Raw genomic sequence first — 27,958 nt, 5'->3', positions numbered from 1 at the left:
TACACATCAACAATTGTACTTTCATTGTGCATTGGCTTGAAACTCTATTTCCCTTCACTATTTACGTTCAAAGGTAAGTGAGGGAAGAAACTTGGCTGTTTTATATTCAGTACGTATACTAAATCCTAATCTGACCTGCTGCAATTACGTATGAGCTCCATGAAAAGACTGCAATCTTACAAACTTATTTAGATAGCTACTTTTTCGGTCTCTATCCAAATTCAATCTCAGTTCAAAAAGGCAATTGAAGATGAGATTTACTCTAAGGTAAGAAAACTGATTCTTTTACCGCATGTCTTTCTTGGCCCAATTCACCTCTATCTGGACTCCTGGGATGAGCTGCGTGATGCCCTGGGGCCAGTTGGAGATATCAATCTTATGATGGGAAACTTTATTCATCTTGGGCCCAATTTCTGATATAATAAATGAGTGTGAGATATTAAATACCCCGTGAAGGGCAAAGACAAACTCACATATATGTAATTTCTTTTTGCAATTTTAACATTGTCAAATTCTCATTTCATTCAATCTGGATAAGCTCTGCAGTTGTCTGACTTGTTCAAACAGGGCATACCTCACAGAATGCTCTCTTTTCAAGAACTGTAAAGAATTATTTTGTATTGGCAAACTGTGTCAAATTGTATACAGGACATTTTAGACTTCTCTCTACTTCTGGCCTTGATTTTGCTGTTTCCATAGCAGTGCAGGGCTAGATATTGCAGCAAAAAATAAGCCTGCATTGAAGAAAGATCCTGACAGGAGCAAAAGCACACCCAGAAACTGCTTGTGGGATTGTATTTCACTCTATTTCTTGATATAATTTTCTGCAGATATGGTAAGTGAAGGGCCTGGTTTATCTCTGATGCATGTCACCAAATCCACTTGTAAAGACAGAAGAATCCCCTAAAGATAAAGTATGTGTTACATATAACCAGGGACAAAACTAAACAATCTACATACAGTTAACTGTAGAGCAGGCAGCACAAACTGAGTTAATGAATGCCTTTAAATTCGGAATTAATGTCCTCTCAAATATGTTTTGTCAGTCCAGTCCATTCAATCCACACAAGAGGGAAATTCCAAAAATATATCTGATTATTCTGATGTTCAAATTCTGTAATACAAAAAGAGGTCTTTGTAAGATGATGAGACAAGGGGAGGAAGCATAAGAATAAATGGTTCAAATTGGCGAGGAACTGGCAGCAAGAATGGATAAATGTCTGAGATGAAAAACAGCAGCCTAGCAACAGACAAAAGCTTTCATACAACCCCAGCCTGTGACTGAAATTTGCTTCCAAGGAATTCCTGGTTGATATGCCATGAAGTGGAGGTTTGTGCTGCTATGCATTAATGAGCCAGATTCCAGTTTCCCTCTTTTAATGTCAAATATAACAGGGATACAACTGTATGGGCAGCAGATGGTCACTGGAAAACACAATAGCGCAGTCAGAAACCAGACACAGCTCCAGTGATTTCATTTCTAGAATTTCTTCATCAGCATGAACCCTGAAGCTTGCCGGGTGAGCCCTCATAAAGGTTCTTAGAAAAGTGGGCAACACAGGGTTAGACCAGAAGTGACAGAACCATTCATACTAAGAATTTTACAAAGTACAAAAACACTAAAATATCAGCAATAGCAGAGGAAGACGTGACAAAACACAAGAAACATCTAAAACCTCTCCCCCACCGTACACTTTGATCAACTGTGAATATGGAGTGCCAAGATTTCTGACTGATCTTGGTCTGAGGAAAACATCAAATTAATTGCATGCTGACCTTCCACAGCACGGACCTGATAGTAGAGCACAAGTGCAAGCTTTTGAGAAAGGCTGAACTGCTATTCAGAGGATAAAAGCTCTGCTGTTTTCAGTCTGTGAACAACACAATACTAGAACCTGAGCCATGGTAATTCATTTATTATATGATAACTAAAAGAATAACGCAGAAAAATAGACAACAAAATATGGCTGAATTAACTTCATTTCATGGTATTAATGAACAAACTAGAAAAGCACTCAGAGAGCGCAGTACTCCTCTAAGGCTGCTCATTCCTTGTATCATTTCCAACAGATGAGTTCCGATAAGTCTGCAGTGGTCGATTTGTAGCAGGATCGCAATCATGTGATCATCAGCAGGCTGCTAACGCAGTTTTCACTTGTCATAGTTGCAGTGATGCCATGATGCCATCAATGATACAGAAATAGTGGATCCAGACTATAAGCTGCATCTCTGCCAAAATCTAATCACTTGGTCCTTGTGTCATTTCTGACGGATAAGTCCCAATAAGTCCACAATGGTCATTTTGTAGTAGGATCGCAATCTTGTGATTGTCAGCAGGCAGCTGACGTAGTGTTCACTTGTAGTCATAGTTACAGTGACGCTGTGTCGCTATCTCACAATACAGAAATCTTTAAGAAATTTGTTGATCCAGACTATAAGCTGCATCACTGCCAAAATCGAATCATTAGGTCCTTATGTCATTTCTGACCTTCCCTGAAAATTTCATCCAATTCAATTCAATTCAATATTATTTATATAGCACCAATTACAGTCAACTTGTCTCAAGACGCTTTACAGAACCCATATGCCTGACCCCCAGAGCAAGCCCTAAGGCAGCAGTGGCAAGGAAAACACCCTTTTAACAGGGAAAAAAAATTTGAGCAGAACCCGGCTCTTTATGTGGGGGGACCCATCTGCCTGCTGGCCGGGCGGGTTGAGAGGAACAGAAGAGGTAGAGAGGTAGAGGAGTACAGAGGTAGAGGAGTAGAGAGGTAGAGGGGTGGAGAGGTAGAGGGGTAGAGAGGGGGAGAGACGGGGGAAGAGGGAAGTGTGGGGAACATCCAAATCCTTTAATCCGTTTTTGAGTAACGTTGCGAACAGACAGACAGACACACAAACCAATGCCGATCGTCACATAACCCCGCCGCCCTCCTTGGCAGAATAATTAAAGCATACCAGGAGTCAGGCATTCAAAAAAATCTATGACATTATGTCCTCTCTTATACTTTGGAGCTCACACAACTAGGACTAACATCAGCAGTATATTCTAATGCTAACAGCTACTGTATTGAAGGTGAGCCTGATCAGTCCCAGTGGGTACAGATCTACGTGAAAGGCATTCATCTACAAGTTCCCTACCTCAGGCCTTACTCTAGGAGGCTGCCAGTTTCCCAATTTGAGGTTGTGCTATTCATTAGATGCCAGTGTATAGATGTGTTTCAGCTGCTTACTCCCCTCACTTGGGACCAATTTATCCATGAAGAGCTGTTGCCCTAGAGAACACAACATCCAGGTATATAACTGGGAGACCACTGACTCACAAATTGCATTTGAGGATACAATATGTAGCAAATTTAGGCCATCTCTGTTTGTATATTTGAGTGTGAAAAGCAAGAAAAGGTTTTGACTGGGTCACATCTGTCAAAGAAATAGGGAGGAAAGTGGATTGGAAAGACAAAAAAGCACCTTTGATCACATTACCTTGCGTGCTGCATGAATGTCAAAGAAGGGCTTATGCCGGACGCTGTAAGGCTCCTTGGTTTTGTCAATCTGTCCAGTTTTCATCTTTTCCATGCGGGGAGAAATGATTTCCTTCTCTATGCATAATAGCCGGATATTGAAATCACACTGGCCAACCGGCTGTCCCTGAAACACAATAAAAAAATCAAAATGTACCCTAAACATGTTACTCTTGAGGTCTAAAATTTGCTATACATGAACAAAAATCATTATTATCCAATAATAAAGGAACAAACAGTCCTTGAACAGTCCCTATTTGGGATTAACAGTAGTTTCTCCCTTATTTCCAAAATACCTTTCATAAATCTATGAAAGAACCAAAAAGCATGATTGTCTTTTGTGACAAAAATGCATGTGTTTCAATGATTCTGTCATAGAAATATAGTTGTAGGAGTCACCAGAAACTAAAGACTACCAAAATATATATGACCTGTTCATGACTAAATATACACTACCATTCAAATATTTGGGGTCATTTAGAAATGTCCTTATTTTTGAAAGAAAAGCATTTTTTTTGCATTGAAGATAACATTAAATTAATCAGAAATACAGTCTAGACACTGTTAATGTGGTAAGTGACTATTCTAGCTGGAAACAGCTGATTTTTAATGGAATATCTACATGGGGGTGCAGAGGCCCATTTCCAGCAACCATCACTCCTGTGTTCTAATGGTACATTGTGGTAGCTAATGGTGCTGAAAGGCTAATTGATGATTGGAAAACCCTAGTGCAATTGTGTCAGCACATGAAAGAAAGTGTGAGTTTTCATGGAAAACATGAAATTGCCTGGGTCACCCCAAACTTTTGAATGGCAGTGTATATTTTTGTATTTTATTATATTTTAGCCAATATCCTAAATTGTCAAGTAAAAAAAAAAAAGATCAATAAAGAACATATTTGTTAGTTGGAGGCCTAACTAGCACTAAACCCAAGGCTTGTATAGTAAAATTCTCATAGCATCAATACAAGTGACTGCAGCTTCTATTTACAGCTGCCCCATAGGTGAACAGTATGCAGGTGCATACTCTGAGCCTTGGACACAAAGACCTTATAATAGGTTAAGCTCAAGGGGGATATAACACCAAAAGTAAATAGAACAGTGGAATCAGTTTTTCGTGGTCACTATGACAACCACCCATCACTGGCCAGGCACACAGTTGTTCTACACAGATAAGCACATTGACCTGAGCCACTACTGTCTTTCAACAGGGCCACCAAGGCTGAGGAAAGGTGCCACCAAACCCATCTGGCAGACCACTGTGACTGTGGCACTAAAAGAAACAAAAACAAAAAAACAAAGCTTTGGTGCCCCCGGATATTAATAATAAAACTTGGGTGGAAAATTAGAACAGCCAAGTAACAAATTTAACAAACATGACTGTATGACCATAATAAAGTGTTAGGTGGTGCAGAGGAGTTGTGATTAAATGTGCTTGGTACAGCTCAGTCAAGTGACAGTTACGACCACATATCTCTGTTGCTTAATTGACAAAGTGATTAAAAACAATGACTCACAGATTTCACTTTTAAAATCACAAAAAAGAAAATTTGCTGAAGTGAGTTCTGAAAACATGCCAGATGGAAATGGACTAAATGCATGACAACAATTTGACATTTCATTTTATTTCAACTTATTGGTGGGAAAGAAGGAGCCCAAACTCCAAGTAAGCTGTCATTTCTCTGTTGCCAAAACACATTAAAAATCATGACAAGCTAACATTTTCTCACCTGGCTGTGATGAGCAGAATATTTATTTAAAATGCCAGATATCTACAAATACTTTTCCAATATAGCTACCCAACCCAAATGAGGAATAAAAGAGGAAAAAAGCAAAACTCCATGAACATTCATAACATAGACCTTAACATTCATATTTGACATACCAGGCATTATTTTTTCTATTTAGGCTATTGCTTTCTCCTGTACAAAATGTAAAATCTTTTGACCATTACAATATTTCCTTAAGGATTTGATTTTTCTTTAGGGTGACTGGTATAACCGTGCTACATTCTCCTGAAGCAACAGCTGGTGTCATGTCCCACACATGCAGCACCTTCTGTCAGCTGTGTCATCAGGATTGAACAAGATGTAAGTGTGGATGATTCAAGGCATGTGTTGTCCTCAACGATGAAAACAGAGCAGATAAAAATCTTGTTACTCTTGCTGCTATAAAGATCATTTATATGGGTGAAATTGGCCTGCTATTTATATTTTTTGCTCTTATTCTCAGTGGTAATCTGTCTGGATAGGTCACACTCATACTCTACCTTGTGGCTGCCATTTATTGTGCTGCACTACATTCACTTACTATAACTGTTGTAATTCAGCATTTGTGACGAGCATGAGTAATGGATAAAGCTTAATATAGCAAAACTACTGACTAATGCTTTCATCAGCACTGAAACGGATATCATACATCACCTCAGGACACTTGGTGCTTGGCACCTTCATATACTATACACACCCTGCGATGCTCAGAACTTCACATTAGTGTATTTGTACACTAAGACTTCACAAATGACTTGCAGTTTGTCAATTAATTGATAATATGACGAAGTCTCTTATTAAAATAAAAATATTTGCCATTTTTCTCAACCGTAATACGAGGAAAATTTATATGAGGTCATTCAACTACATAAAAGGTTGGACAACTAAAAAAATGATATAACCCCCCCTTTGAGGGCAAGCTGAACAGAGTGCATGAAGAAACTATATATATCCGTACACATTAAATGTTAAACACTAGAGAGAAGTAGAATCAGAAATAAAGCAGTGAGGAGTGAGGTGGGAGAGGCTAAAGGATGACGGCTACAGCAAAAACAGGGACAGTGCTGGGAATTCTGTTGAAAGGACTGTGACTGTCTCGGATAATTTGGGATAAATTACTTTACACACCGTTGACGAAATCTGCGTTGGGACCAGTCAACACAGGCTTAATTTGCAGCTTCCTTGGGGATATTCCGGACAAAAACAGAGGCTTTTAGACCGTTCTGGCCAAAAACTGTTTGCAAAAACATTCTGTATCCTGTTTATCTGTTGATAACAGAGCAGTTACATAAAAGCAATATTTTAGGGCACCAGTCACAGCAAGTTGTTTAAACAATTTAATTTATATCATTGGAGCTTTGATCCAGGTGACATCAGTTACTGGTAGCATGTTAGTTATATTAAAAGAAGGATGAGAAATGTCTTTAATTTTGAATTCCTCTATATTATCTTGGGTGTGAAGCAGTCAGATCAATAAGCTAGAAAGGGGAGATCCAAAGAAAACGAATAAATGTTTTTGCCTGCAATATTAAAGTTTTGATGGCAGATTGCAAGATAAAGATTTCAACCAACCTTGAACACAGAATAGCCTCCAGTTCCTGCAACTTTAGTTCACCATATTCCACCTGTACAGAACACTAAGAGCTGGAAACTCTCTTTTTGCTTTTGGGTGAACATCAGCTTGTGTCTAAAAATACAGGCAGGCAGGTTATAGGCCAGAATTTATGACATTAGTCTGTCTAGCTATACTATGCAGCCCCTGAGGCATGCTGTTCCTGTTCCTTTATGAGTCACTTTAATATAGAGCAGGGCTTACTTCATAGACAGAGCTTTAAAAAAAGCAAAAGTACATTTCACATCTAGCAAAGAGCTGTCAGATCCCTACATTTCAGCAAAGTTTAAGGGGTTGCAATATAATTTATAGAAGAAGAAAAAAAATTCTTACAAAAAAATTTGACTTCCCAACTGTTCTTATTTTAACACTTAATATATTTCCTTGTCTAACCCTACTTATTACAAAAAAACAAGGTGAAAAAGAGAATTATGTTATCTGGATGAATTGTGCTCAATAAAGACATGTACAGCCTATCGTAGCAGTACATTATTATTCAAAGGAAAATCCAGAACATTAACTGTTCCCTGTGTTGAATTTTCAGATGTTTTGGTTATCAAATACAGAGGAAAAACAGTCTAAATAAACAGCATAGATAACTCTTACAAAACAATTTAGGAGAGTTAATAGTGTTTTCTCATATAAAACACATTATTTCCTTTATAAATGTTCACATATTCAACCACATGTTGAAAATGGTAATTACGTTCAAGACTGGTGTCATAATTATAAGCAAAATGCATGTAAAAGTAATTTTTGAGTGCCTGAAATCAACGGTGATTCACATTTGTGGTTATTACTAGCTAGAGGCCAATAATAATCCACAACCAGGACTTGTGCAAATGTGTCTGCTCATATGTCTTCTCATGTGCCGTAAGTGAAAGTCATTATCACCATACACCGAGCAGGCCCAACATTAAAAGCAGCTGCATATTATTGTGTACGACCCCCTCAAACGAACTTTAACCCACTGAGGCAGGATTTCACACGACCTCTGAAAGAGTCCAGTTGTACAGGGCACTCGTCATGCTCCTCAAATCATTCGTGAACAATGTTTGCAGTGTGGCATTGAGCACTATTCTGCTTAAAGAGGTTGCAGCCATCAAGAAATATCATTGCTGAGGGGGTGTATGTGGCTTGTTGCTATGGTTAGGTGGTGACTCTTTGTCCCTTTAGTGGAGCCATCACAAGCTGGCCCTTGTCAAAATTGTTAAAATCAGCATCATAACCACTGAGAGGTGAAGTTAATAACACTGATTGTTGAAGTAAAACGGCACTTGTCAGTGAGTGGGATATATTAGGCGGCAAGCGAACAATCAGTTCTGGAAGTTGATGTGTTGGAACAAGAAAAAAAAATGGACAAACAATTTAAGCTACACTGACGGGCAGAATTTGACGGCATGAGGGAGATCTAGGCAGGTGCTTGTAATGTAGTGGCTCATCTGTGTATACTGAATGATGTTCAACCACTGCAGGACTACAAAATTCAAAGATACCGCAGGAGAGATTTACAGTGGGTGTGGAAAGTATTCAGATGCCCTTAAATTTTTCACTCTGTTATATTGCAGCCATTTGCTAAAATCTTTTTTTTTCCTCATTAATGGACACACAGCACCCCATATTGACAGAAAAACACAGAATTGTAGATATTTTTTGCAGATTTATTAAAAAAGAAAAACTGAAATATCACATGGCCACATGTATTCAGACATTTTGCTGTGACACTCATATTTAACTCAGGTGCTGCTGATTTCTTCCGATCTGATTATCCTTGAGATGGTTCTACACCTTCATTGGAGTCGCATAGACTTTGCCAAAAAACACATACAGACTATTCTCTGGTCTGATGAGACTAAGATAGAACTTTTCGTCCTTAATTCTAAGCATAATGTGTGAAGAAAACCTGGCACTGCTCATCACCTGCCCAATACAGTCCCAACAGTGAAGCATGATGGTGGCAGCATCATCTTCTGGTCGACGGCTTCGCTGCCCTGCATGCAGGTCACAGAGGAGAAGGGCTACCTTTGTACCCAGGGCAGTCCAACTTCTCAACTCATGAACCTTAATAATAAATAATTTAAATGATTTTAGCAAATGGCTGCAATATGACAAAGACAGAAAAATTGAAGGGGACTGAATACTTCCCATACTCAGTGTAACTCCAGAGGAGTTCTATCAGTGCTCCTGCTGGTCTCAAAGACACTGTGGCACAGGCAATACTCTTAGGTTGGAGACCCCCAAATAGCTATAAACTGTATCTGAATACACATTTTTCAATCAAGAGTAAGTAGAGCTAGTAAAGTGCACATACCTCAACAGATAAAGTGTATGTGATGGATGTTAAAACAAGTCCTTTCTGCTCAATTGTAAACCGAGTTGAGCCAATTATCTTGTCTAATTCTGTACTTAAAGCCAGGCTGTTTTGGCAAGGTGAAAAATAATGAGGGCAATCAAAATGTCAGCAAACAGGCAGTGAGTCAGTCAAGTCCAAACCTCCACAGTATTATTTCAAAATAACAGTCTTCTACAAAAAAATAAAAACAGGGCAAATATGCGTAATTGTTGTTGTCCTGTCATTTCTCCCACAGTGGGGGAGCTGACATTGAGTGACAGGCAGCCACAACTTCTTAGAAGAACAAAGATCCTTTTCTAAATATATTTTACTGCAAAAGTAGAAACAGAAAATTAATTGCATCTGAGGGTGACAGTCAAGGATAGTCAGCTACATGGTTGGAAAGGTACTGTACACATCAGCACACTCTACATAACAGTACTATGTTGGAGGGCTAACATAACTTATTTATCAACCAAGCTCCACTAGAGTCCATCGGACTCTTCATACACAGTGAAATTACCCAATACGGTGAAAGGGCACACTGTTCTCATTACACTCGAATCGAAAGCATCCCTATATTGTGCTACACTCAACTTTCCAAACAAGTATGGTGTCACATTAGACCATGGGCCAAGCAGGTGGTGTGTTTTCCCTCCTGCTACATTTTCATCCCCAGTGTCAGGATGGAGCCTCAGTGCCAAGGAGCAGCCCACCACAGATAATGGCAGGGGCTAATAATGGCCAGCAAGGATCAATACAGCAGTGCTTTGCTGACGGCTCGGTGGGAGTCATGTGGAGCTGCTAACCTCTGCACCATCTTACGACGACGCTCTCCTCACCACTGGAGCCTTATTGAGCTGCTTGCTTGTGTGAGCCTCTAATCGATGGAGAAATGGAGGCGACAGACAAACACAGTGGCTTAAGTAACCCCCACCCACCTCCTCCATTCATCCCAAGGTATTCATCAAGCTCTTTTTAAGGAAGACAGCAGAGGCCTGCTAACAACAGGCTCATTAGTCTCTGTGCGTGCCTGATTGCCATTACAACAATTTAGAAAGGTTGAAGGGATGAATTCATTTATAGTTTGACAGTGTTAATAATTAACAGGCTTTCAGTGTTGACGTCAGGCAGTTTAAAAAAATGGCCAAGTTAAAATAACGTTATTATACACACACCCATTTTATTTATTTTTTTTATATATATATATATATATATATATATATATAAAAATATATAAATATATATATATATATATATATATATATATATATATATATATATATATATATATATATATATATATATATATATATATATATATATAGACACACATTTAAAAAATATACAACCCAATGCACTAGGCACTTATTGCTACCCCACATTAATGCGAGTCATAGACCGACTGGTGTATTTCGATCCAATACAATGGATTGAACTCTAACAATAATAAAGGTTTGGATTAATATTTAATGAAAATTGATTAAAATAATGGGTCAATGCACTGTAGCTCAGCAGAAACTATTTCAATGGGGAAACTATCAAAATTTAAGTTATATATATTTATGCATATGTATATGACGCAATTGTTGTTAAGGCCAGGCTTTAGTAAAGCCTGGTGCGTGACAGGGTGGGGGTCAAGCATGTAGAACGACAACGCTCTGTCATGTCTATGCTAATACTGCAGAGCCTGGATGAACACTCCTCTGCTGCTGCTACAGTATAGCATTGAAGGAACCCTACTGGGAATACGATTTTTCAGGTTTGAGAGATAAGGAAAATCCCATTCCACATCAATGCTTCTTCTTGATGCACAGCTTAACAATTTGTTCTGACTCGGACTACAAAAACAACTCCTTGTGATGAACCTTTTTAATAGCAAGTAAAAAGCCAAGGACAGGTGAAGCTGCAAACAGATATGAGGGGTATGTTGTTTTTTTTTTGTTTTGCTTTTTTGTTTATTCTGACTTACAGGTCAAAAAAGACAACAGAGGGTGCTCCAATAAACGACCCATAAATAGTCTCCAATGCAGCAGCCATGGGTTTGAGTCCGACCCATGGCCATTTGCTGCAGGTCCTTCCTCACTCTTCTCCCCATATATCCTGTCTCTCTCTCTCCCCTGTCCTATATAATAAAGGCTAAAATGGCCAAAAAAAGACAACAGATTGTCAAATCCTCAGAGTACTCACATTGAATTTGATGATGTCATATATTAAATAGCGAGGGACGGGCTGCCCATTCACCTTGTCGATGATCATCTCCTGCAGGGATAAGGAAAAGGAGTCAGTTCAGAAGATATCGATTTTACAAACATAAAGGTACAACTGAGTGGAGGAGATGTCCAAAATAAAGACAAGTTATGTAGGATGGGACACTAGAGTCTGAGCACTTCCCAGACGATTCTGCTTCAGAGAGGGAGATGCCTGCAGCAATGCAAAGGATAGCAAGGAACTGGGGAGGTGGGTGGTGTGTATGTGTGTGTATATGGGTGTGTCTGTGCGGTATGGTCTGGTGGAGAAGAACACGAAGCAGAAATAGCACTGCACATCTATTATGCAAGGCTCTCAAGTTGAGGTCAGGTGCAGCCGCAATTCAGGACACTCAGACGCATGATTAGTTTTAAAAGAAGTGTTACACAACCAGAGTGTAAAGTAAAAGCAAAGATAAGCATGTCAACATCACAACTGTTGAAGTAGTCTAAGTGAAAGGAGCTTTTGACTTTTACCTGGTATAAATTTGAGAGAGAAGCACATGTTTAGAGCGCTATATATATTCCTGTTCCCCTCATAAAATATTTAAGCAACTATCTGTGCTATGTTGCTGTAACTTACAGGTAGGAGGTAAGACATCGCTCGAGGAATCAGCTATCACACAAAAACACTATTTTGGGGATTGAAAGACTATTTTCCAAAGGGACAAAAAAGCATGAACTTTGTGATATGATGGGCAAAAATGGCAATGAATGCAAGAAATTCACAGTCAACAAGAAATTATCTATTTTGGGCCACATGAGTCATGCTGAGTTGTTTTTTTAGGCACTAGATCAAGCTGTTGTAACGAAGACTGTCTTTATCCTGAGGTCACGATGCTCTCCGCCACACAAATGCCAAAAACCACCTCACTCCTCCAAATCAATCAAAATTCAAAATAAAAAAAGCACTCCAAGAGCGCTGTACTCCGCCAAGGCTATTCATTCCCCTATATGTCAGAAATGCAACTTTTTTTTTTTTTTTTTAATTAAGAAATGCAGCATTTGTTTATTAGTTATTGATGATCAGGCATGTGTTATGCATGTGTACATTATATACGAATATCGAATAGCATGACCTAAATATGTAGCGGGCGGCTGGAATTGATGGAACTCGGAAACACCCCCACAATTGAATCAATTGTTCCCTGTATGATTTCCAATGATTAAGTCCCGATAAGTCGGCAGCAGTGGATTTGTAGTAGGATCGCAATCATGTGATCATCAGCAGGCAGCTGACGTATTGTTCACTTGTAGTCATAGTTACAGTGACGCCGTGCCGCTATCTTGCAATGATACGGAAATCTTCAACAAATCCGTGGATCCAGACTATAAGCTGCATCACTGCTAAAATCTAATCACTTGGTCCTTGTGACATTTTCGACCTTCCCTGCAAATTTAATCCAAATCCGTTATTCTGTGTTATAGTAATGTTGCTAACAGAAAAAGAAACCAACAGCGATCGACACATAACTTCGCCGCATTTCTTGGAGGAAAATGTACAACCATAAAACTTCGTATTCAACAACTTGGATTTTAATATCAACGCTACACTTCCAACACAAACTCTCGGGAGACCAAGTGTCTGTCTCCTTTGGTTGCCACAGCATTAAACATAGTAAACAAGCTGCAGTCGCCCATCTAATTGTACAATAGGAGGTTTTATCTGGTAACGCAACCAGATAAACTGGTAATGACATGCATGCATCTTTGTCATCTGCTTTATCTATTAATATATTTTAAGCGGTTACAGTTATTAATAGCAATTATTTGACAAATGATTAATTTCTCTATGTGTTACAATAAACAACCATGAATGAAAATAAGTCAAATGTGTCTCTTTGCTGGCTGGAGTAATTTTTATTTACATCTGACAAGACAAAAAAACTAATATCAAATCGAAATGGCCAAAGTTGGAGTGGAAGAAAGGAGAACAGGCATCGCACTGAAGGAGGGGTTGGAAAGAAAAAATGATATAATTTCAGTAGGCTGCCATCATTATGCATCTGGTGCACTGAACCACTGTAGAGACAGTCAGCAGTGAAGGAATACATAAATGTGGCAAGTAAACTGTCAGAAATTCAATTTGCATTGTGCATTCACACGATGTAGGAACTCAAGTTGATGTAACGCTCATTAAAAACTGTACAACAAAACAGCATGTAAAGACAAAGACCAGCGCCTTTGGGCTAAAGATGCAGCATATCAGACAACACAGCTGGGCTTTCACAGTATTCAGCACAAAAAATAAATACATGAAAAACTCTATGAACTGAGAGCCAGAAGCATCAACAGATGAATAAGCACGAGTCAAAACAAACCTTGTAACAATTTAAACGCACATCTACACTACTTCTTCAGAAGAACACTAATTTGCTGCAATTAGATGTCCTGCCTGAGCAAGGAAACTAAATTCATCACATCAATTAGTAACTTTTAAGCAAAGAGAAAGCACATACCTATTTCGTATAAAATTGCTCATTTCTGACTGAGGCTCTAGTCTGGGACCTGTGTGACCTGACTACATAAAAATGCCATTGAAAGTCTGAGTGTGACAGCCTGAAGATGAGTGATTGACCCCCATCTCCACTCTGAGAAGCACACAGCAGAGCGTGACAACAAAGTACACTGCAGGGTACTGACAGAAAACTGTGTAGCATTTCATTAGCCATTTTTCTTCAGGACATGCATCATCATTTTCCTGTCAGCCATCTTTGGCAGGCTCTCCTTTCACCTAACTGATGTCAACTATCTGCAAGACTAAGCAGCAGGGGCAGAATGAGGATGTTACAAATGTGGAGGTGTAGGGAATATTCAACTCAAGCAAAGAAAGGAACGGGACAACTTATAATATTTTCATGGATGTCTGAAGAAGGCCTAGCATGGCACAGTACATACCAAGTAAACATTAGGTATTAAGAAGAGCGATGACTCACCCCATCCAGTAGAGTATTTGATAAGTGCACACGTGGATCCTTCCGGAAAGGAAACTCTAGGTTTGCTATGTGGAAGATACTGTTGTCTCTGTCGACCATGTACACTTCATTTTTTCCATTGATCAGCATCATGTACCTGTGGAAGATGAGGTTGAATCATTACGGAGCAGTAAGCACAAGCTATTAAGTTTTAATTATCCTGGTCACTACTTAGACTCCAGCTGGGCTTACATAATGGGCTAGGTTACATTATCTGTTAGCATGCACAACTACTATTGATTGTGTGGGCTGCTATTACAATGTTATCTCTGTGTTTGATGTTACAATAGATTCATTTAAGAAGGAAAGTATTTATGAAAGTAATGCTTATCTCTTTACTGCAAGGGCATGAACATTGCCCCTGTGTCATTCATTATCTGGCACAAGTTTTTTGATGGGTGACCCACACAATAAACTAATATATTGTGAACTGAAGCATTGAAGTCACACAGATATTGGAAAATAATTTGCCCTGAAAGGCTTTATCAGGGCCCCTAAAATCTTGGCTTGAAATCTAACACATTATTTGGGACTAAACAAGCAACACTTACAAAATAAAACAAATAAAAAAGAGAGATAAATCCAGATAAATGCCACACAGAGTTCTAGCAGCAGACACATCTCTACATCAACTGTTCAGAAGAGACTGAGCCTATCAGGCCTTCTTGGTCAATTAGCTCCTAAGAAACACTACTAAGAAACAGCAACAAGAAGAAGAGATTTATTTGGGCCAAGAAACACAAAGAATGGACATTGGACCAGTGGAAATCTGTGCCTTGGTCTGATGAGTCCAAATTTGAGATCTTTGGTTCCACCCGCTGTGTCTTTGCGCGATGCAGAAAAGGTGAACGGATGGTCTCTACATGCATGGTTCCCACCATGGAGCATGGAGGAGGAGGTGTGATGGTGTGGAGGTGCTTTGCTGTTGACACTGTTGGGGATTTATTCAAAACTGAAGTCACACTGAACCAGCATGGCTCCCACCCCCAGCAACATGCCATCCCATCAGGTTTGCGTTTAGCTGGACCATCATTTATTTTTCAACAGGACAATGACCCCAAACACACCTTTAGGCTGTGTAAGGGCTAGTTGACCAACAAGGAGAGTGATTGGGTGCTGCGTTAGATGACCTGACCACAGTCACCTGACCTCAACCCAATCCAGATGGTTTGGGATGAGATGGACCACAGAGTGAAGGCAAAAGGGCCAACAAGTGCTCAGCATCTCTGGGAACTCCTTCAAGACTGTTGGAAAACCATTTCAGGTGACTACCTCATGAAGCTCATTGAGAGAATGCCAAGAGTGTGCAAAGCAGTAATCAAAGCAAAGGGTGGCTATTTCTAAGAATCTAAAAAAAAAAAAAAAAAAAAAAAAAAAAAAACGTTTTATTTCACACTTTTTTGTTTACTATATAATTCCATATGTGTTAATTCATAGTTTTGATGCCTTCAGTGAGAATCACCAACGTAAATAGTCATGAAAATAAAGAAAACCCATTAAATGAGAAGGTGTGTTCAAACTTTTGACTGTTCGTGTAGATTTTTCCATTTCAGTCAGTGTGTTTGTGATTGTTTTCTTAAGGGTTATTATCAATTATTATAACCCCTGTGATGCTTAATTACATTTAACAGTGCTCCTCAAATTAAATTCCTCCAGACAAATCAAGACGCCAATAATTTCCTTTAATTAGTTTATTTGTAGGCTTTAATATGATAATCACACTTTAACACTGTATTGCTGTAAGCAAAGAAAAACAACACTTGAGATTTGGGCAACACTCGTCACTGCAAAACAAGAGTCTGTTTATGTCTCTAATGTGCAAATCAGTTGCTTTTAATTCAAATAAAACAAATGTGACGGAATACGAGCTTTTATCATGTCTGACTAAAGGACAGAAAGATCAGGAAACAGATAACTGCTAATTACATCGTACTACCATAGTGAACACTTTTCCTTTAATCTAGCTGTGTTTTATGTTAATTATCATTGTAAACAGAAAGCAGTTTTAATCAATGCGAATGCAAAATATGCACATCACAAGCTTCCAAATTCTACCAGCCAGTTCTCACAGCATGTTTACTGAATTGTAAGCAAATTATCTTTCACTTGTTGCCTTGGATGGTCACAAAACTTCTTTCTTGGCTCATAGATTACTATATTTTCTAATTGCATGCATTACCAGTGGACCAAGTTCAGCTATAGGGCATTCCTTTGGTGAAGCAAATGTAATCTAACATAATACACTGCCTGTTCAAAAAAAGTCACCACCTAGATTTAACTAAGCAAACAGGCAAGAGCCTTCCATTGGATAATTACTGCAGTGATGAATATGTTTCAGTAGGCAACAACTTATTTAACCCTAGCTGATGCAGTGAGTAGCTTCTCATTTCTTAAACAACCATGCTGGAAGACATATCCTGTGATCATGGAAAGGATGTTCATCTGTTTCAAAAGGGTCAAATTATTGGCCTGCATCAACCAAAGAAAACAATTACGGAGATTTCTGAAACCACTAAAATTGGGTTAAGAACCATCCAACGCATTATTAAAACCTGAAGGATAGTGGTGAACCATCATATTCAAGGAACAAATGTGGTCGGAACAAACTCTCGGATGATCGTGATCAGAGATCATTTCAACGTTTGGTGAAATCATATCATAAGAAATCAACAGCAGAACTCACGGCTATGTTTAATAGTGAAAGTAAGAGCATGTCCACATGTACAATGCAAAGGGAACTCAAAGGATTGGCACTAAACAGCTGTGTAGCTCTAAGAAAACCACTGATCACTGAGGCTAATCAGAAAAAAAGGCTTCAATTTGTTAGGTAGCATAAAGATTGGACTCTGGAACAATGGAAGAAGGTCATGTGGTCTGATGAGTCCAGATTTACCCTGTTCCAAAATGATGTGCGCATCACAGTAAGAAGAGAGGCGGATGAAGTGATGCACTCATCATGCCCAGTGCCTACAAGCCTGTGGGGGCAGTGTTTTGATCTGGGGCTACTGTAGTTGGTCAGGTCCAGGTTCAGCAACGTTATGTGGCCAAAGAATGAGATCAGCTGACTACCCGAATATACTGAATGACCAGGTCTTTTTTGGTTTTTGGTTTTTCTTTCCTGATGGCACGGGCATATTCCGAGATGGCAATGCCAAGATTCCTGGGGCTCACATTGTGAATAAGTGGTGCAGAGAGCATGATGTGATTTTGCCAGACTCTCCCGTCATCAATACAAGATCTTGGCAGAAAATTAATCCAACTCTGGACAGAAATAAACGCAGTGACATTGCATAAGCTTATCAAAATAATGCCACAGTGAATGCATGCCATACTCAAAGCTAAAGGCAGTACAGCAAAATATTAGAGTGTGCGACTTTTTATTTGGACGGGCAGTGTAGTTCCACAATGAGGAAGTGTAATATTCAAAAGTTTCATTTTTGTTAAGATTAACATGGTCATCCTTGGGGTTATAACCTGCTGGTATTAATGGCTTAAATCGCATTCCATCATAAGGTATTTATTGCTATTTTGCCCATCATATCCTCCATTCTTCCCAGTTTTGAAAATGGTAGAAGTAAGTAAAGCAAAACCATGACAGAAATTCAAAAGACAGGATATTGCTGGAAAATTACTTTTTTCTCCTTGAGTACGCTCATCTGGGAGATTCAACAGCTTGAGAGCAGTGACCGCTAGACTGCTAAAATAGCTGCCAAAACCGGCCATCCCAACACCGTGAGTCACAATACGAACATCTGGTTGGTATTATTGACTCCACTCTTCCTTTACATTATGCTTAGAGGTGTGCCAGGTTGCCAGTGCATAAAGCATCGAGGCCCTTTACACTATGACAGTTTTACTTAAAATGTCAACCTTGTTCATCAGTTTCCACTCTGAAAAATTGGACAGTGAAAAGGAAATATCATAAAATAACCTGAGCACACACAGATGTAAATTCAGAGTTTCTTCCCTGAGGCATCATCTTCATCTATGCTGTAAAAGCAATCCGTTGAGAGCTCTCTGAACATCTGGACAACAGTTATCCAAATGATGAGACCTAATTGCAATTATAAGCAACATCCTCTGTATGAACTGCTTAATTTAGAAAGATTAAGTTAATATATGGCATATAATTGGATGTTTCAGGGGCTAAATTAAACCATGCTGGACGAGAAATTTATATGAGTTTGTTTATTAGTTATTCTATTAGGAACAATCCTAAAAAATACAGGTCAAACAATGTCTAATTAATACAAATGGGGATAAAAGCAAGACTACATACAACTAAGATGACTGTCATCAAACTATTTCTAAATGTCAAAATTAAAAAACAAAACAAAAAAAGGCTTGGTTATAATACGTAATAGTGCATTCATCAAATGTTTATTGCTTGATCAACCTAGCCGGCTGGTCACTGAGCTGGCAATTTCAAATGGAGGACTTTCAACAGGCTAAATATGCTGATCCTCCCTTCTGTTGGTTTCCAAAGACGAGCTGAAAAGATGGGCCACACCCAAAAACACAAGCGCCACTGTTGCCTTTGTGTTTCCTCCAGAACAGCCTTCACTTGTAGCAGCAGCAGTAAGTGTAGTGTTGAAAGCTTTTCACCTAGTTGCTTTGATATTTAATTTACTCCAGCACACACATTTTTACCACTCTGAAAAGAATTTTGCTTTTTCTAAACACAAGCCTTTCATCCATAAATGTAGATACCATGCCTCTTAGAATGAAACTGTACATCATCATTCCAGAAAAATTTTGAAAACAGTGTAAATTTAACATTTTACCGTTTCCAGTAATATTTGTAAAGACAGACATTTATCTAATTATAGCTGCAGCTAACACTCACTTCTATTAATCTGTTGGTAACCCAGAATGCTATTGATAAATTGTACGTACTTGACAATCTGGCAGCTCCATTATACACCTCAATTAAGTCAATTACACTTTGCAGCCTGCCTGCTGCTCATTCACACAAAATACCAAGTGCTGAAAAAAGCAGGATGAACTCATGTTGTAATTAACAACTCAGGTCCTACTGTGTTTCAAAAGGTGATATATCCTAATCAATGTAACTAAAAATGAGGCTACTTATCTAATAAACTCAACATTTTAGGGAAATTACACCATGACAAAATGTGTAGAATGCCTTTGATGATGACGACAAACTCACAACTAGTGCACAATGAATGGATGTAAACCTTCTGGAAAACAAAGGATGGCAAGTATGGATTCAAGATTAACGACTTCCCCAAAGACAGAGTGAGGCATTTCTCATACCTGCTGTGACTTTCTACCAATACAACAAAGAGATTAGATGTAATAAATGTGCCATCAATACCAGCTGGTTCAAAGAGGGAAACCTGACAAGATGCCAAGAATGAATGTGTGTAGAATTAAACTCCAGCTGACAAAAGCCTGCAATGGCAGCAGAAATGTGCCTATTACCAGGATTGTACAAGTAAATACAGTTCCACTAATAGTTTCAGCCGCAAAATAATAGCACAATGCCTATAGTTTCAATTTACAAACCCATGATAGGTAAGCCAAGTAAGAAAGATTTGACAGATTTTAGAGTCAAAGAAAAAAAAATTGGAAATATTACAAGTTAAATATTAATATGCAAATATGGTTCTTGGATGGAATATTAATTGGACTCTAATACTGCACCAAACCTTATCCATAACAGAAAAACACACATACATGACCGTTCAAAAGTTTGGGGTCACCCAGGCAATTTCATGTTTTCCATGAAAATTCACACATTTATCATGTGCTAACATAATTGCACAAGAGTTTTCTAATCATCAATTAGCCTTTCAACACCATTAGCTAACACAATGTAGTATTAGAACACAGGAGTGATGGTTGCTGGAAATGAACCTCTGTACCCCTATGTAGATATTCCATTAAAAATCAGCCGCTTCCATCTAGAATAGCCATTTACCACATTAACGTCTAGACTGTATTTCTGATTAATTTAATGGTATCTTCACTGAAAAAAAAAAGCTTTTGTTTTAAAAACAAAGACATTTCTAAGTGACCCCAAATTTTTTCAACGGTAGTGTATGCAACAAGAAAAGCACTGAGAGAGCGCAGTACTCCGCCAACGCTGCTCACTCGCATGATTTCCGACAGGCGCGTGTCCACTAGATGCGATTTTCCCGCACGGCAACGCACCGCATCTGAAAATCGCATGGACGGCGGGCGGTCACTAGCGAACCACAACATGGTCACATGACAGCGCTGAGCAACAGCAGGCCGCTACGTGGTCACGTGACCGAGCTTTCAGCTGGACAGTCCTGCAGACAAGTCAGATAAACACAGCGGCTTGGCCGCAAATTTTCCCTTTTATTTCAAAAAACACGTCAGTGAAAAGTATTTTTGAAAGCATTTGAGGCGAGAAATAATCTGTGCAGCAGCTGAATCTGTCCTCGTTTTAGGTCACCGACGCCTAGTTTACAAGTTTGAGGACAGTTTCATGATGCGTGGAATCTCCGCACGCCTCACTGAATTTGCATTAAGTAGGAGTCAGTCTACTTTATGCAAATGAGCTGCAGCCTTCTCTGGGTAAACACACTGGATCGCAGCGGGAAACGCACCGCAACCGGACCAGCATGCCACATGCAGCGCATTTCCAGCTGCGATCCAGTGTGTTTACCTGGAGCGGGCTGCAGCTCATTTGCATAAAGTAGACTGGACTCCAGTCTGCAGAGATTAGGTAGGTGGTTTAAAAAAAAAAAAAAAATCGGGTGAATCGGGATTTTTTTGTGAAAAAATCTGAGATTTTTTTTTTAGGCCATATCGCCCAGCCCTACTTGGTGCTTGTGTCATTTCTGACCTTCCCTGAAAATTCCTTCGAAATCCGTGAATTCGTGTTTGAGTAATGTTGCTAACAGACAAACCAGTGCCGATCGTCACATAACTCTGCTGTGTTCCTTGGTGGAGTACTAACAACCACAAAACTTCCTATTTAACAACTTCGATTTTAACAATAACATTTACACGGACATTTTTGACTGACAACACAAACTCTCACCAGTCCAAGTGTCTGTCTCCGTTGGTCGCCACAGTATTAAACATAGTGAACGAGCTGCAGTCATCCATCTAATTGTAAATTGTCCAATAGGAGGTTTTATCTGGTAGTGTAACCAGGTACAACAGCAAACAAAAACACAATTTCTGACATGCATGTTCTTTGTTATCTGCCTTATCTATTATTATATTATTCAGCGGTTACAGTTATCAACAGCAATTATCTGATTAATGATAAATTCCCCTATGTGTTACAATAAACAACCACGAATGAAAAGTAATGTTGTGAAGAGTAATGTTGCGAACAGGTAAAATAAAATAAATACAAAAATGACTCCCTCATAATCATTCTTTAAAGTTTTTGTACACACAATTATGTGTGCTTTGAAATAGTAATATAAACTCAAACATAAGACAGTGTGCATTTTCATGGGACAGAAGTTAATGTTTAGTGTCCCTCATTTTTAAGACACATTACAGTGCAAAAATTAGTATCTAGTTCTGAGGGAAGTCTTACTTTAAGTAGCTAACTTGACAGCACAATTTACAAAATAGTATGAATGCCGTAATATGTTGTTATTGTTGTACTATTAAGTGAAGATGGTAGTATTTAAAACGAAAGAAGACCATAAAAAATTGCACCTTTCTTTCTGCATTTTTCTTATTTCCAGGGGCAAGCGTAGAGGTAGACTGCACTCCCCTTACAGTTAGTTGGTGATCATTTCAACAAATTTATATTTTGAAGGAGGGGAATGATATGCTGGAGCAACAACCAAATTTTTGTTAAAATGCTTTTCAAGTACACGGGCAATCAAAACACTGTTCAGCTTAAAGAGGGCGCACAGCGACACATTTGACCTCCCTCCCACTCGAGGCATGACAGGAGAAGGCAAAAAACCACTATCCCTGAGATATAAAACAGGGTCGTCCAGAAGTCTTGTGGAAACTGCATGGAAAAAACAAGAGATGTAGGAGGAGAAAGACGTGAGTGGCCAGATACAAGTGCACTTAGATTTTCTCAGTGGGGGTGAACAAACACAAAATGCATTAAAAAGAGGCAGGGAAAAAAAAGAGGGGGGGGGGGGTTGTTAGGAAATGTCTGAACAGCTCAGTTAAGCCAAACAATGATTTCCACAGATGGAAAGATCTTCTTTTCCAAAGAGATACTAACTTTTATCTCAGACAAAGACCACCAGCTAAAAAGATTAAACAGGTAAGTGTCACAAGAGAGAAGATCTGTTGTGCAGTGAGGACACAACAGGTCTGCACTGAGCAGAATAGGTTCCCCTGCTGTCTAATTGGCCAGTAAGCCCTGGCTAACGCTGTCAAGAATGTTCAGAAGAAAGCAGAGAGAGACCATTAGTTCTGCAGAACTCCCAATGGTCCTCCTTTTCATTGCAGGAGGACCGTATTCATCTTTCTTCTCTCAAGTAACGTCCAGCAGGCACTCTACTTTGTACTTGTAAGCAATCAGAAATTGTTCAATAAAATACGCTTCTTCATACACACAAGTGCATGACCCTCCCAGTGTAATCCTTTCGTCTCTCCTGTCTGTGCTGTGAGCCTCAGATTTTATCGTCATCCTGAGCCGTGCTGCCCGAGCACTTTAGCCCTAATGAGGCACAGACGGCCATTGTGTCGGCTCTGCCAGTCTAGTCACGTCGCATGACTGACAGCAGCTGAGCTCCAAGGGAGGGCTTAGATCAGACCCAGCAGCTTTGCACATCATTAGGGCTGCATTAATGGCAGGACTGCTCCATGTTACACTAAGAGTTGAATGATTTCCTCATTTAGAAGAATTAAAAAAAATCTTTAAGTGTACATGTCACACATTGCACATGCTATATTCTTCTTTATATATTCTTCTTCTTCATGCTCATTCATCTTTGCTAAGCTACTGGTGTACTAAATGCAGTTGTAGTTATCTTTCCCTTTGGGCAGCTTCCCTAAATTTACAATGGAGAGTCTTCAAATGGGGCTAATGTGGTATGAACTATGGGAAAGGCAGGTTATCTTTTTAAAAAAGCACCAAAATCTCAACATTTATAAGAGCAACAAAATGTAGTGATGGAAACAATTGTCTGATTTTCAACTTTCTGTCAGTCTTTGAACAACTCATTCTTGATGTGTTATTCCACTGAAACCATTAATCATATCAATTTGGTGAGGTTTCTTAAAAATCACACCCTCCACGTGTCCCACTTTAAATTCACCAAAAATAAAATGTTTGCACTTCTCTTTCAGTTTAAGTCCATTAAGCAGCATTATAGACATCATAAATCAACTAAGTAACCAAAAGGGAGAGATGAAAACACAAATAATCGTGCTGTGAAAATAACCAGACAAACTGTAGAAAACATCATGTTGAACTCTGTTACTCCAAAGATCTAATCTACTATGTAAGAGAAAACACTAGATTATACACTCACCAGCCACTTTATTAGGCACACCTGTTCAATTGACTGTTAACACAAATAGCTAATCAGCCAATCACATGGCCGCAACTCAATGCTTTAAGGCATGTAGACGTGGTCAAGACAACTTGTTGAAGTTCAACTCGACCATCAGAATGGAGAAGAAAGGGGATTTAAGTGACTTTGAACATAGCATGGTTGTTGATGTCAAATGGGCTGGTCTGGGTATTTTAGAAACTGCTGATCTACTGGATTTTTCACACAACCATCTCTAGGGTTTACAGAGAATGGTCAGAAAAAGAGAAAATATCCATTACATCCATCCATATCCATCTCTGAGGAATGTTTCCAACATCTTGTTAAAAGTATGCCACCAAGAATTAAGGCAGTTCTGAAGGCAAAGGCGGGTCCAACCATTTACTAGCAAGGTGTACCTAATAAAGTGACCAGTGAGTGTAGATTCCTCCTTTTAAATGACTGACTAAGTGGTAGTTAGAGATAGGAGAGAACTTTGAAAAGAAAATCAAGGAAAAGACTTTCACAAATCCAATTTCTCTAATGAAGTCCAAGTTGAGCAGTACTATTAAATTCCCAAGGACGAAATTGGGTCCTCTCCCTCCTCATCCTCTCTGGGGCATAAACCAATCTAGCCCTGACTGAAGGCTCAACAACAAGAAGTTAAATACCTAGCTTCGACTGTCTCTCCCCTATTCCTTTCAAAAGCCCATCAGGAGGATAACATCAGGAGAGCACTCCACACTATTTACCAAATTCAGAAAAGAAAAATAAGTTCAATTATGCTCAGTTTAGACGCCGAAAAGGCTTTTGACTCGGTTGGGTGGGATTTCTTGTTTTCAGTTATGTCCAGATTTGGATTTAACAAGGATTTCATACATTCTATTCAGGCACTTTACATTTCCCCCGAGGCAAGAATCAAAATCAATGGTAGTTTATCTAACCCTATAGCTATACAACGTGGCTGTAGACAAGGCTGTCCGGCAAGCCCTCTCCTATTCAATCTCTTTATAGAACCACTGGCCCAGGCAATTAGGCAAGAATCAGCCTTAGAAGGCATTTGTATTGGTGAAAATGAATAGAAAATATCATTGTATGTGGACTTGGGGCTGATCACAGTCAGGGAACCTGATTCTAGTGTCCCACTGCTGATGAACATTCTACAGACATAAGAGAAATATTCTGGTTATGTCATAAATACACACAAAACACAGGCCCTACTATTTAATTACACCCTGAAACAAGAAATGATTGATAAATATAACTTTAATTGGTCTTCCCCTTATATGAAATATTTAGGTGTACTTATCCCAAAAGACTTAAAAAGACTCTATGATATCAATTATAATTACATCAGCAAACAAATATATGATGACATCAATAGGTGGAGCCTGCTCCCACTTGACTTTGGTAGCAGAATCAGGGCGGTCAAGATGAACGTTTTACCGACAGTATTGTATCTATTTCTATCTCTCCCAGTAGATTCCCTTCAAACAATTCAGAGAGTGGGACAAACACATATCACGTTTTATTTGGAACAACAAAAAACCCAGAGTGAAATACTCCACTCTCCAGCTGGACAGTGAGAAAGGGGGCTTAGCTCTCCCATGCCACAAAGATTATTACTTGTCAGCCCAGCCAAGACCTTTAGTATACTGGTGTAACCCTGCTTATGTGGCTAAGTGGAAGAGTATTGAGATGTCTCATATCGACATACCAATACAGTCACTTCTGGGCTGCCCTGGAAGAGAAGAAGAGCTGGAACTGAGGTCAAACCCATGGATTAACATGTCACTCAAAGTGTGGAGGGAAGTGGTCAAGAAATTTCAAATTCAAAGGGAGATCAAACTAATCAGTTGGCCAGCATTTGACCCAAACTTTATACCAGCACTCCACGACTCCAGATACAAGCAATGGTCTCAGCTTGGCATTACAGCGATGTGTAAAATTGTATCTAACTGGGAGATAAACAGCTTTCAAATTCTCTGTCAAACATATAATCTAGACTGAACAGATTTCTACCGCTGTCTCCAGCTCTGCAGTTACTTCTGGAAAGAGATAAAAGAAACAAGTTCAACTAAACCATCAGCACTCACTAGAGTTTTTACTAATGCTTATAAATCAGGGAATAACAAGGGCATTATAAGCAAGATATATTCAGGCATCTCAGCTCTGAACAAACATTCAACAATTTACATAAAACAAAAGTGGGAGAAAGAGATGAAAATAGAGATAACAGAGGGAATGTGGAACGCAATATGGAAAACACAAATCTCCTAAACAAACTCACTAACTTGGAGAGACTTCTGTTGGAAAAACATAACTCGTTTTTTCATAACTCCTAAACAAAAATCTAGACAAATGAAGACCCCACTGCCATGCTGGAGGTGCGGTAGAATAATGGTGGACCACGCCCATATATTCTGGTCTTGTCCCCTTATCAAATTGTTTTGGGAGGAAGTGCTCAACATGATCTCCAAAGCACTTGGCTTTGAGGTTAATATGTCTTTCTCCACACTATACCTTGGACTTCCCCTAGGCGACCTAAACAAGAATGACACATATCTACTAAAGATCTTTATGGCTGCCAGCAAGAAAGCTATCACAAGATGCTGGCTTCAAGAACATGGCCCGTCTGTGGACACCTTTATAAATATTGTGAATCAGTTACATCAAATGGAGCAGATCACTTATAACCTGAGGCTGCAAAAGGACATAGGGGAAGGATATTGGAAAAAATGGACCATTTTCTTAGCCCAGTAACTTCAAAAAGTATCTGCTTTAACCTGCCTAAGCAGATGTATATATAGACATATACTGTGTGAGTGTGCATATGGGTAGACAAATGAGGATGAATTATGTATCTGTTTTATTTTTTCCTATCTAAGTTGTGACTCCCTAACCTTGTGGTTTGTGTTATGTTCAACTATGTTTGTAATAAAAAAATAATAAAAATAGAGTTTTTAAAAAAAAGCCCATTAGGAGCCACCCTCTTGGTAGATGGCAGGCATGGACTGGTTTTTCCATGGTATGACTGGTTTGTGCATCAGGGAGGGCTGCATAATATTTTTAAATAAGTGTTTTTTTGTTGTTTTTTTTTTTTTTTAATTACTTGGTCACCAGTGTGCCTGTTGTGCTACTGAGCAAGGAAGTTTAACTGTCAGAACTGTTGATACATACTTCTGTGGTCATAAGAAGAGAGTGCCTGAATTATCCATTTGAGCCTTGGAGTCTTGTCAGAGCATTAGAGGTTGTTTTTCTGCAAAAACAGAATGCTTTCCTAAAATAATAAAAAGAAAATTAGTCATTTTAAAAGTTAATATTACCGTCATTAGAATGGGAAATGTTCCTGCCCTCAGCAGAGTAACAAAAAAGCTAGTAGGACTGAGAATACTGAAATCAGGACCTCTGGCAATAAAAGAAAGCACTTTGACAAACACCTTGAAGAGAACAATTCCCTATGAAAAAAAGGGTTAGGTCTTAAAAGTATCACTGGTAATAAAATAGCACTTTTAATAAGAATTATTCTGCACAGTCCATGCAATGCATGGCAAAAATGACAAAGCAGAATTATAATGTAACACTGCATCAGTAAATCCTGTCAAAAGCACACATTATGTCAAAACCCATTAATCGTACCTGATAGATTTCAAGTCTTCCCAGCACTGCAGGTAATTATTATTTTTTGTACTTCTAATCATTTTAGGATTAGGATGTCCAAGAAATGATGAATAAAATGGCTGTAACCCTCTTATCTTTGGGGTCAATTTGACCTCATTCAATGTTCAACGTCTCTAAATAAATGACAGACATCTGCTAAACATAAAATTAATGTGATGATATGTTTTCAATGTTCTGTACACATATTGCACACATCAGTGTTCTTTGGGATCAATCTGACCCCAGGCTTTTAGCTGTAGAAAACATATAAGAAACATCAAGATTTTACACAATTTTGTTTTGGTTGTTTTGGATGATATTGAGGTCATAATAACATGCAATTTTATAATCTTCAAAAAACTTCAGTGCCCTAAACTTCTTGA

At 38.9% G+C, this 27,958-nt stretch overlaps 1 protein-coding gene across 2 annotated transcripts in view; it reads right to left on the bottom strand.

Annotated features, from left to right (window-relative positions):
- rngtt (RNA guanylyltransferase and 5'-phosphatase) overlaps positions 1-27,958 on the bottom strand; it is a 130,523-nt gene that overhangs the window by 75,361 nt on the left and 27,204 nt on the right. For both annotated transcript variants that reach the window (XM_055015915.1, XM_055015914.1), the window contains exons 9-11: positions 14,416-14,551; positions 11,421-11,492; positions 3,481-3,645 (exon numbers count right to left, since the gene is read on the bottom strand). In XM_055015915.1, the coding sequence (XP_054871890.1) occupies positions 3,481-3,645; positions 11,421-11,492; positions 14,416-14,551 (373 nt within the window). The remainder of the gene's footprint in view (positions 1-3,480; positions 3,646-11,420; positions 11,493-14,415; positions 14,552-27,958) is intronic.

This window comes from Amphiprion ocellaris, chromosome 12 (genome assembly GCF_022539595.1).
Source record: "Amphiprion ocellaris isolate individual 3 ecotype Okinawa chromosome 12, ASM2253959v1, whole genome shotgun sequence".
In the NCBI taxonomy this organism is placed as follows: Eukaryota; Metazoa; Chordata; class Actinopteri; family Pomacentridae; genus Amphiprion; species Amphiprion ocellaris.
This window is presented reverse-complemented; position numbering and strand designations above follow the sequence as displayed.